Source organism: Argiope bruennichi, chromosome 9 (assembly GCF_947563725.1).
Source record: "Argiope bruennichi chromosome 9, qqArgBrue1.1, whole genome shotgun sequence".
NCBI lineage: Eukaryota > Metazoa > Arthropoda > Arachnida > Araneae > Araneidae > Argiope > Argiope bruennichi.
In genome coordinates, this window is record NC_079159.1 from 123,364,250 (window position 1) to 123,377,011 (window position 12,762).

General features: G+C 24.8%; 1 protein-coding gene across 1 annotated transcript; it reads left to right on the forward strand.

Moving 5' to 3' along the window:
- The first annotated feature begins 729 nt into the window (after window positions 1-729).
- On the forward strand, window positions 730-9,610 carry LOC129984133 (proteasome subunit beta type-6-like). Its single transcript, XM_056093929.1, has 6 exons — window positions 730-890; window positions 3,677-3,744; window positions 4,392-4,523; window positions 5,954-6,083; window positions 8,802-8,946; window positions 9,432-9,610. Exons 1-6 carry the CDS (start codon window positions 822-824, stop codon window positions 9,551-9,553), a joined length of 666 nt encoding a protein of 221 aa, XP_055949904.1. The 5' UTR covers window positions 730-821; the 3' UTR covers window positions 9,554-9,610.
- Window positions 9,611-12,762: the final 3,152 nt, after the last annotated feature.

The following is a 12,762-nucleotide window of genomic DNA, read 5'->3' on the forward strand; positions in this document are numbered from 1 at the left end:
CATCATAAGCCAGATAACAATTTCCGGAGACAAGTGTTCACTTTTGTCTAGTGGCTTTGTTACTCGGCTATGAACCCTAACATTGCGAGTTCGAATCTCAAACTTGCACACATAAAGATAATTTCTAATTACCTTCAAAATAACGTACTATTCGTGTTCTTTAACAGCGCCATCTATTGACAATATATAGACCTAAATTAAAAATTATTTCAATTTTTTTTTAGAAAATACGTAACTCAAATAAAAAAAAATCAAATAAATAATTTTGAATAAAATTAAAATTAAAAATTGCATAGGGAGATACATTAGGTCAATCATACGTTGCTTACATCCATAAATTAAGTATTAATTACAATTAACAAATTTTTTAATAATAATAATTAATTCTTAATTAAAAATGTGATTGAAATATCAATTAATTGAAAAAAATATTAAAAAATAATAATAGCAAAAATATTTCTTATTGAAAAATTCCTGGATTATGCATCTCTACCTGACTGGCCACGCATTTTTAGAAATAGCAATAAAAGTAGTTATTATTTAAAAATTTGTGGATTATGTTTTTCTGATAGAGGGTAAATATTGAAAATTGCTGCTTTAGGTAAATTTTACATCTAATTTCTTTACAAATTGAAAAGTATCTTTTCTATACTTAAAACCTTCCACAATTTTAATTTTTGAGTATTCAGTTTCTTTCTTAAATATATCATTAAAATAAGTTTCCAAAAGCTGGGTGGCAACGCTCCGTTTTAATCTATTTTTGTCAACATCATTGTTTAAAAATTTATAACTTTATTCCAGATATACTGTTGGAGAACAAGATGAATTCTGTTTTGAATATGTGTGATGATACAGCTTTAGATTTCATGAATACAGAAGAGTCTACTGGCGTGAGTTTATTTATATATTTCCTCTTTGTAACATTCTATCAATAGCAGTAACATTTTCCGTAAGTAATTGACAGTGCTGTGGAAAGAAAAATTACAAATAATTATACTTGTCTTATGTGCACTTTTATTTAATCTAATGAAAATTTTATTGGTTAAATCACCTTTTTTCTTTAAAACCGGCATTTTTTTTTGTTTTCATTTGCTTCGATATTTTGATTCGATATATGATTAAAATAATTAATTATTGCTTTTTCTGTGCTTATAGCTATCTTTATTTACTTATATATTTTCTTCGAAATCTAGATTTGTGAAATGTAATTTCTTTATTGTTCTCAGATTTTGTTTTAGAATTTAAATATCATTTAGTTATTAATTGTGTGAATTGTTACAGTGCCATTATAATTGTTGATAATTTAATTGAGTGTAGAACACCTTTGAAAATTTCAGATGAATTCGCCATTACTAAATTTATAGGAACGTTTAATTATATGAAATGTGATTTTCATATTTTCTGACACTGTGAAATGATGATGAGCATCTTTGAACATTATTAGCCTCATTGTGAAATATTATTTGTTATCATTAATCAAAAATGCTTATATTTATAGCAAAAATTCTTTCAAGATTATCGATTTAGATGTTGAGGCTAATAATAATAATTTTGTTTTTAATTAATGATTATTTTTTAAATGAGATAAAATTAAGATTAGTTAAAGAATAAATGGCCAAAATTTCTTATATTTTTGAACAATCATGTTTGCTAATTGTATGAAACTTTTAATTGTTATTAAAGAACAACAGGAACATAATTCTTAGAGTTTAAGCTTCCCAATAAAATAAGCAAATAAAGTAATATAAAAAAGGTGATTAAATTGAGTGCAGAACACCTTTGAACATATCAGGTGAATTCTCATTGCTAAAATTTGTGATAAGATGTTATGAAACATGAATTCCTGTTTGAGAATTTTGGAACAATTGTCAGACATGATTTTTTACACTCTCTTTCTTCATCAATGGCCATTGTTGTTTATTGAAATATTGGAATGATTATCCTTAAGGGGCAGTATAAAATATGTTCTGGTCAAACTTCTTGAGACTCAAAGAATGTTCGATCTTTAGTTTATAGTGATTTAGATTATAAAGATTTTTATATATCTGATAAATATATGTTTAATCATTTATATGTTGTTAAAGAAGAATACACAAATTGATGTGATCAATGTAAAATAAGAATATTGTTATTGCAAATCAAACATAGGTATATCAAACAAAGGAGAAGCTGCTCTAATAACAATTATATTAAATGTCCTATCTGTTTTAAAATTATTATTTCTTTGATCAATCTTGTCATATTTTTATATGAAACAATTCTACTAGATATGGTTCTTGAAAAAATAACAATAGCTTTTATTCTTTAAGATTGAGATTCTATAATTTTTTGGTGATTCTTTCATTCTCTTTTGTAACTTATTATTTATTTATTTTATTGTTAATAAAATTTCAGTAATAGACAGTACAATGCATAGCATAAACCATTCAAGTTATGAATTTTAATTTGAAAATCATTAAGAAATAATGGAATTTAAATGTATTTCTGACGTTATAACATCAAAGCATATTATTGCAGAAAAATCAATTTTACACTATCTTAAATTTAAAAAATATATATGTAAAAAAAAAATTCAACCATGCTAATTTTGTTTGAATAAATGTTTTTTTTTTTTGTTACTTTTAATAATTTTTGAAAAATAATTTTGGACACAATTTGTACCAATAATTTTTATTATAATGAAACTTAATAGAATATCATTACTTCATTGAATGATTGAGTTGCATAATTTTACCACTGTTAATGACACGATAAAAAAATTGCTTTCTTTGTTGTAGATTAAACTGTAAAGCAGTTCTTTGAATAAGATTCTTGACTTGATGAGTGTTGTCTCTAGCCAGTTTCAAAAATGTCTTAAAAATGTGGCATCTGGTTTTAAATTTTTCTTTTTATCATCTGGTATTTTTAGCACCATTTTGCTTCTAACTACTGGGCTGGTTTCTTTTTAATTTTTTGAATTTATTTCTGATATTTATAAAAACTGGGAAATTGTTAAACTATTTTCATTTTTTGATAAAATGTATAATCACTTTTTCTGTGTTTTTTTAAAGCTAAAGTATGAAAATTTTATTTATTTTTGCATATAGGTTAAAAACAGGTTATTATTCAATTTTTGAAAAGTGAAACACTAAAAAAATAGACCTTTACTAAACTTGAGTTAAATTGAATAGAGCTATATGAAAATTCACTACTTTTTCCATTATTCTCACAAAAACTGAAATATGCACTACAAACTTTCTACATCTTATCAAATTTATAGTATAAGGTTGATGTAGTTGGCATACTTCCGTATTTTTAGTAGTTGACACATTCATGGACATTTTATGTATCAAATTGCAAAAACTATTATTGCAATGACAGAAAATTCTAAAATTATTCTCAGTATGTAGTTCTCTTATCTTTGAGAACTACATATTGAGATAATTCATGTCATAATGAATTTACAATTCTCTTTTTGAAGACTTCCTAGTCATAAAGCAACTTAAATATATGGTAAAGATAGTTTCGTATTTACATCGACAGAAAATGACATCAAGATTGTTGCTAATGATGGCTAATTGCAAGATTGGGACATCAAGTTTGTTAAGAAATTCCCAAAATTTTATTGGGGGTTAAAGGTTTGAAGGCGAAAATCTTATCAATTCTTGCTATTAAATTATATATATTTCCATTTCAGACTACCATCATGGCTGTAGAATTTGATGGAGGTGTTGTAATAGGTGCAGATTCTCGAACGACTATGGGGTAAGAAAGCATAAAAAATATTATTTTATAGTATATAAAAGAATCATACCAATAAATATCAGAAAAAATATTTCAAAATATAATTTTTATTCCATGTTATTGTAGTCAAAACTAAATTTTAATAATTTGGATATGCATTTCTTGTAAATTAATTTTGCAATTTTGAATTTTACTGCAATGTTTAAATTTGTTTGACATGTAAAACTTTCACTGTGAGTTTTGTTAAATGAGATATTTGATGTAGTTATTTATTTATTATTATTATTATTACGGAAAGAATCAAAAGACTGTATTTGTTTACTTTGAATCAGCCATAATGCCTTACTGACATTTGCGATAATTCACAAATAATTTATTTTTGGAGTTAAAAGTTCTTTAGATTACTAAATAGTTTTTTTTTTTCAAAAATTTATTTATTTATTTCAGCTTTTTACTTAGAAGATAATAATTGGTGCTAAAAAGTTGAGAAAGATACACATAAATAAAATTAAGTTTTCTGTTAAAATCTAAAGAAAACTTCTTATTTTAATATGCTGAGTAAATTTCGTACTTACATTTTTCAATTTTATGTTTTCTTTGGTTTCTTAATGTTACATTTTAAAATTATTTATGTGTTTAATGTGGCATTTCTCTTCCTTCTCCCAAAGAGCGTATGTTTCAAACCGTGTGACAGATAAATTGACCAAGCTTACAGATCAAATTTATGTTTGTCGATCTGGATCTGCGGCTGATACTAAAGCTATTGCGTCCATTGTAGCATATCGTCTGGATATGTTAAGGTATATTAATTGCTTATTGATTTGTTTTATAGTATTAATATAAAATTTATGGATATTCTTGTAATTTTTTGAAAATTTTCTTTTTAATTATAATTATTTTGTAATATTTGTGTTAAAAAAACTATTCAGAAACACTTTAATCAGTTTTATTTTTAATTGTCTGACTAATTATATATTTTATTCTACTAAAACAAAATTACTAAAAAAATCTTTTTTTTCTTTACCCTTTCCCCCCCCCCCCTTTTTTTCTACTTTCTACATATATTTATGCAATTTTTTGTAAATAAAAATGAAGGCTTTCAAAAATAATAGTTCTTTTATATTATTACTTAATATGAAATAATTTCTGAAAATATGGGTAATAAACATCAAATCACATTGAAAATTCAATTAAAATTTTATGTATTCAAACATTTTGCAATATCTTACCTAACAATGAAATATATATAGGTTAGATATAAACTGACAATGTCATTATAATAATAATTATAATGAGATGACAAATGCTAAAAAATCTTTTCTACAATGAGTCTTAATGTCTAATGTGCTTTCATTTCTCCCGCTGACTATGTGAAGACAATAATCTCTGTTATAAAAAGATAATGTATGTGGCATAGAATCGCTCTTTTATTATTTTTTGTCAAATGGTAAGAGTCGGTTATAAGCAAATCGCTATACAAATATATCAGACTGCTTCACCAAATGTTTTCACTGTTGTACTTTTTCAATGCTTAGCAGAGTTGCAAACTATTATTAAAAATGCTGTGGCAAGAGCTCACTTGTGACCAATAACTCCATTCAGTCAGAGGAACAAAGATGTAAAAGAAATCTAAATATAGGCATCAGAATTTAATCCAGCATGAGAATTAACAAACTTTATTGCAGTTTTTAGATTTATTATTAAATTTTTTTTAAAGCTTCTTAAAGCGTAATCAAATAAATTTTTTTTCTCCAAATTTTTTTATTGCAACTATGATTAAGTAAGAATTCTGATACATGCAATATTGTTTCTGAAAAGAACTGAATTATTTTATTAAATTTAAAAGTTGTTTGTGTAAAATAGTTGAAACATTTAAATTGAAAGCAAAGACAAAAAAAAAAAAGTTTATTTTTTATTTTATTTATTTATTTTTCTTCCTTCAACCATTTTTGAAATAATTTGTTCAGAATATGTTAACTCTGCTCTAATATTTATAGTTTTTAAATGTTTTCTAAATTGTGCTGAATTTTTATCTTTAATAATTTGTTGCTACATTGGCTCTATTTTGATATAAATTTTTTTAAAATCCTTTATTGATAAATATTTTAATTTTTATATGTTGTGTTGACCTCAAAAGATTTTTTCAGCTTTAGTGTTAAATGCTTCATGTATCTATGCAACTTTAAAAAAAATACTGGGCGCACATAATATTTTTCCCACTTTGTTATAGTATGGAATTAGGTGAACCTGTTACAGTGAAAACTGCGGCAAATGATTTGAAACAAATTATTTACAATTATCGTGAATCACTCTCTGCTAGTATGATTGTTGCTGGTTGGGATAGAAGATTAGGAGGACAAGTATGTAATTTTTTTCATTTTTATATTTAGCATATGTGATATTTTGCTTTCTATCTTAATCTTCTCGCAACTTTTTTCAGTGTATTATTTTTTGCTTTATAATTTCATGAATTTATTTGTATCATATTAGTTCCCTGAATGCAATTATTAGAATTATGTTAATGTAATGTGTCTCTGTGTGTGTTATATAAAAAGTAACTGGTAAAAATGTATGCTTTTTTGCATACTTTTTCTACAGCAATTGTAATCATATATGTAATGGAAATGCATGTGAATTATGTATTATTTAACTATAAACATTTTTAAGCAAATACTAATTGTATTAATTTATTTCAAATTAATTATTTGTGCAAACAAACTATAATAATTCTTTTATATTCTAACAATTGAAGAAAATATTTATTGGCTGCTAAAACTGAATTTCATAGTTAATGCTTTAACTCTATCATGTTAATTATACTAAATCTCAATGTATTTACTTGTAAAACTGATGACTATGGAAGATCTTTTTTGCAGTGATATATCATTTTGTTAGTAAATTCATTTCCATTCTATATATTTTTTATAACACTGATGCTTATAAAAGTGTGTTTATGTTGATGCTCAGACAAATCTGTCCCATTTACAGTTAAGAAATTTGGCACAGAACTCAATGTGCTTTGAAGCAAGAACTTTAAAATTTTGTGTAAAAAATTGTTTATTCTATGTTTTGTGTAATTTTGGATAATTTTTCACACATAATATTACATAGTATGGTTTCTAATGATTGTAAGGAAAAAAATTTTATACTGATATAAAGAGCAAATAATTGTCCTTCGAAAGAAATTTGTTTTGGACTTCAGACTTTGATTTATTGAATTTTAAAATTTAGTCACTTTTTCTGAAAAAATTAAATTTAAAATTTCTGCATCTAACATTCTTTTTTCCTTAACTTTTTCGGCATTTTTTTTAGAAATTTAAAAAGTTCTCTCTAACTTAAAACAAAAATAATAAAAATACCTCCATTGTTTGATTTTTAACTAATTGTTTTTCAAACGAGTTCAAAGATTTTTTTTTTTTTTTTTTTTCATTCATCTAATCAGTTTTTGCAAAATTAAAAAATCAAGATACATTGGTTCTGAGAATGACGAGATATCTTTTAGACCATGCATATTTCTCAGAGGAAGGATGATGCAATGTTAATACTTTCTAGGGTTCATAAGCATTGACGTAAAACAATGAATTTCTGAATCAGTGCAATGGCTATTGGGAACTAAGTTTATATTTTTCTACCTAGAAAATATAAAATAATGTTCTATTTTTTTCCCTCCCCCAATTTCTTTGGAATATGGAGACTGGTGACTTGACCATCCAGAGGCAGTGAGCTTTCATATGAAATTAAAGTTTTTAAAATTGATACAATGATTGTGCTTGACAACCATTGTTACAAGTTCTCACAAAAAAAAAAAAAAAAAAAAAAATTAACATTTTTTTTTATTTTGATGACTTTTAAGTCATGGGCAACACTGCTAGTTTAAAATAATTTTTTTATTGGTTATTATTAATGTTAAGTAGATAGAGTCCATGTTTTATGATCTAATTTTTTTTAAATCAAAATTTAAAGTATAGGATGACTCAGATTATATTGTCATTTAATAACATGCTATTATCTCAATTATTTTTGACAATATAATGTAGTTTGACATTAAGCCTCATATTATATTAATTTCGAGAAAATATTTTAATTTTATCTAAAATTAAAATTCTTCAAAATCCTTGCATTTGGGTTAAATACTTTTATTGCAAATTAAACAATGTTATATGGTTAAAATTGGCTTTTCATCAGTAGTTTTAAAATGGGCCGTGATAATATTGCAAGAATTAAATTAATTAAAAAAGCTTTTAGAATTAACACTTTTATTAATAAAATAGCATGTTAAATAATAATAATTAAATAAAATAATTTATTAATAAAATAGCCATTTTTTATTTTAATTTTTTTTTTTAATCTTGAGAACAATTGTTTTTCAAACTTATCTACTACAGAGTCAAAATTTAACTTGACAAGTACTAGACAATTAAATTTTGAAACTGTAAAAAATAGTGTATTGTAATTAAGAATATCCAAGTGTAAAAAATCTACTGCCTCAGATTGTGAGTGAAGAAATTATTCTAAATTTATCTTAACAAAGATGAAACAAATAAAACAATAATATTTTTAAAAAAATGCAGATATATCAGAAAATATTTCTGATTTATGGACCTCGGTAATCTATTTCCTAAATCTTTGTCTTTCTGATAATGTGTATGAGATTGTATTATTATATTTCAAAGTATTAACTGATTATTTTTGCTTCTGATAAAGAAGACATATTGTTTTGAATATTACCGTACTTTTTTTTTTCACTGACAATTAATATGGTCACCATTCGAGTAATTATGATTTGTAGATAATATGAAAAACTGCAGTAACTCGACAAATGACCTGCTAATTTGTATAATTTGCTTTTGAATCATTTGTTGAACTTACAAAATAATTGCTCTCCATCCTTTTTAATTGTCAGATATTTTTAGTTTAGTATGTGCAAAAAATTTATATCATTATGGAATGTTATTATTAACATTTTAGTTATGGGGCTATTTTTGGCAGATTTTCATTAATGCTAGAATGTGAATATTTAGCAGTGAATGAATGCAGCTATAATTTATGTTACTTAACTTTGTCAATATTATTTTTAGGTTTATTGTGTTCCTATGGGTGGCATGGTATCTCGAGAACCTTGTTGCATTGGTGGATCTGGGAGTGGTTATATATATGGATTCATGGATACACATTTCAGAAAGGGCATGGATAAAGACAGTTGCATTGAATTAGTATTAAAAGGTATAATAAATTGAAATATAGATTTAGTTATTGAAAATAATTATCTTTAAAAATTGTATTCTCAATATTCTTCTAGTTCTTATTATATAATAGTTGAATAATCATCACATTATAAGTCCATAATTTTGTTTAATGACCAAATTATGTGTGAATTAAGTATATTTCAATTATAATCTGAAAATATAATAGTACAACTTCAGTAATAATTTGTCTATAAAACAGATTTTGTCAAACTTTAGATGCTTTTTAGGAAATAAAATTTGTTATTGAAGTTATTTTTATCTTAATATCTACTTGCAACAAATTTTTAAACTATTATATGTTGTATTAGTTTAATAACAAACAATTAAACAATTGTATTAAATTAGTATTGATTTTTCCCTCACTTTCAATAAAGAATGTCACACTTAGTTCAGCATTTAATGTTTAATAATCTGCCTTTTATTTTTAAAACTGTTGTATACATGTATTTATTATTATTTTAGCAATTTCTCTGGCCATGTGGAGAGATGGTTCTAGTGGTGGTGTCATCCGTATGGGCATCATCACAGAGAAGGGCATTGAAAGGAAGTTATTCCTTGGAGATCAAGTTCCAAAATACTATTAAGTGACTTATCTTTATGTAGTTATTTTCTTTTCTAATAAATAAGTTTTCATCTCTAAATTCAGTGAATTTCTTTAAAAATGGCATTTTTATGTAAAATACTTTTTAGAATTAGTCATGTTGCAATTGTGGGGTTAAATCTTAAATAAGTAAAAGGAAAATAATAATAATAATTAGCATATTCACATATAAAATGTGATTACATTTAATTCCATTAAAGATTGAAGTCCCACCTAAGCACTGTAACAATCAGAGAATTGATTGTATATTTTTTTCTTGCAGTTTTGAAATAATTTGAGGCATTATTTTAGGAACATAATGTCACAGTAAATTTTGGAATACGTGCAGAACATTTTGGCTGGGAAATTTTGAAAACTTCCATAAAAACCAGAAAAATACAAGACATTTTAAGGTCCTTAATTTTTTTTCATCTAAAAAATGCGAATCTCAGAACATTAAAAGAATATAGTGAAAATACCAGAAATGGAACAGCTGTATAATAGTGGAAATTCATTCTTTTTTTCTATATAGCAACAGTTGTTTTCTATCCTCGAGATTTCCAGATTGCAGCTAATGAGGATGCATGAAACTGTTATAAACTTGAGAGAATAGAATACATTTCTTTGGTAGGAATAGTAACATTCAATCTGCAGAAGCATTGTGGTGGCGTTTAGTAAATCACAAGAGAGTTTATTGAATGATTTATTTATTAAGATATTGTGAGCTTATTCAGAGTAGATTAGAGAATTTTTTTAAAACAATGAGTTGCTCAAAATCCGTATTTAATACAGATTGAACAGATAAAAATATGAAACTTTACTATGTTGAATGGGTTAGAAAAGCTTCTGAAAATCAGTTTGTGCTGTGTATTACCCATTTTTTAAAAAGATAATAAGCATAAGTAATATGGAAAAACAGATACATATTATTTCAAAAGAGGAAAACACACAAAATTGTATACCAATTCAAAAAAGTCATAACTGATAATGGATTTTGTGTCTAAAAGGAATACAGGAGAAGATGTTATGCCAAGAATGAAAACGTCAAATTTGATGTCCGAAAAGAAGTCAATTTCAAACTTTTTGGTTTAAGAACAATTATTTAAAGCTGAACTTTTCTGGGCATTAAAACTTGTTGCATCACATTCATTCTTTAATGCATTTAATGATGGAAATATTTTCTGCTGATATTGATATAGTCAAATATATTGATATATATCACTGATATTGATATAGTCAAAGAAATGTACTTTAGGTTGTGAAAAAATGTCATATGTTATTTGTCCCATATTGGCTCCGTTTTTCAACAATTTCTTAAGAAATCTTTAAAAACATCTGAATCCATGGTGCCTTTCTTATATGAAAATCTTTTTATTTTTGTTAAACAGTTGATGAAAAACATTGTGAAAAGAAGCAGAAACATTAGGCATTTATTTTTTATAAGAGCTTGATGATCCTGAAAATCTAAGGTTGAGAAAATATACCGATATTGGAATAATGACGACAAGTTACTTGATTACAAGTGGAGCTACTGAAATTGAAAGAAAAAAAAAAGTTTCTTTTTAGCAAAGTGTTTTATATTTGCAAAGAATACTATTAAAAATATATGAATGCATGTCTAAAAATTTTATTGTTTTCAAAACTGCATCTGTTTAAATCCACATTTATTGAAGAATGTTTTTTCCACTCATTAAAATTATGGAGTATTATTATTCCATTATAACCAGCACATGAGTGCTATTCGCATATTTCCTGCTATAGTGCCTATACATACAGAGAAAATATAGGAATTTTTTTTTTCCAGATTTGAATGGCAACCCTGATAATGTTTAATGAATTAATTTTTGATTTAGTATTATCTCATGTTTTCCATTTATTTAATCAGATTATTGAGGTAATCGTCTTCGATATAAATTATCCCTGGTTAAGATAAAATTTTGCATCTATTTTGAATAAAGAATTGGAAATAAAAGACCTCTTAATCTCTTTATGCAAGTAAAAAAAATGCTGAAAGAAATATGCAGATTTATATAATATTTTTTACAATATTAGTAAAAATGATTTAGTTCATTCATCATTAGTGTCAAAAGAATTTAGTACCTCTTAGCTTGAATGCTCAAATTTTTTAAATTTTAGATGCCAAAAATTTCATTTCTGTAATTATCCGAGTTGTTAAAAAAAAAAAATAGGTGCTTGGTATTCTAAAAATGATTTAAAGTATGAAATCTTATTTATTTAATTTATCTAAAACATTAATTTTTTATTCTTTCATATGAAATTCTTTTTTAAAAATATTTTTTTCTATGTTATGAGATGTTAATAATTAGCACAATGCTAGTCATTCCTGGTGCATGTGAGTAGTAAAAACTGGATAACTTAAAAATAAAAGTCAAGATTTCTGTTTCTCTTTGGTTAAATTTTGAAAGCAAGACTATAGATGGGGGAGGCACCAGCTATGTAAGCTATTTCAATATAAAATATTTTTTTATTTACTTTTAATATCTATATACTTTATAAACTGAAAGAAACCTGAAAATAGTAACAAAGCTCATTCTAAAAATAAGTACTATTTCAAGATGCATCAAAAAATTCTGGTAAAAAGAATTTCAACATTTTGAAACAGATTGTTTAAAAAGCTATTTTCATTTTATAAAGATAACTAGATTTCCCATCATTATCAAATCACTCAAAATATTCCTCTTATATATAAAACTATTATCAAGATAAATTTTAAAATTAAATAAATGTATGTTTTTTGATGATAAAGTATTTATTTACAAATCTTTTGTCAATCTATCTAGCTTTGTTAACAATATTCTACTATAAAAAATTCTGTAAGGCACTTACTTTCTTCTCTCAAATGAAATACATTAAAGACATTAAAAAATATGAAATTCAATACATATGAATTTTTCCAATTGTTAACAGAACATCTTGAACACTTCAAAGGTAGGAAAGAAAGAAGAATTAGCCATATCAATACAATCAATGAATTATAAATGATAAACTCCAACAAAATTAGAACTTTCATTAAATTATTATCATAGTATCTTTGATTAAGAAAATATCAAGACTTTTAATATTAGAAAGGAAACTAAGACTTTTTTCCTCCTCAGCAGTTAATTTTTTAATCCATCAAAATAAGAATATAAATTATCCTTTTAAACAAATTACAAGATTCTCAATATATTGTTGGAATTAAATACACAAGAC

Bases quoted from the DNA above. Each gene is read 5' to 3' on its own strand.
- LOC129984133 (XM_056093929.1), top strand. From the start codon at position 822: ATGAATTCTGTTTTGAATATGTGTGATGATACAGCTTTAGATTTCATG. The intron at 891-3,676 runs GTGAGTTTATTT...TTTCCATTTCAG, and splicing joins ATACAGAAGAGTCTACTGGC to ACTACCATCATGGCTGTAGA. The intron at 4,524-5,953 runs GTATATTAATTG...ACTTTGTTATAG, and splicing joins TATCGTCTGGATATGTTAAG to TATGGAATTAGGTGAACCTG.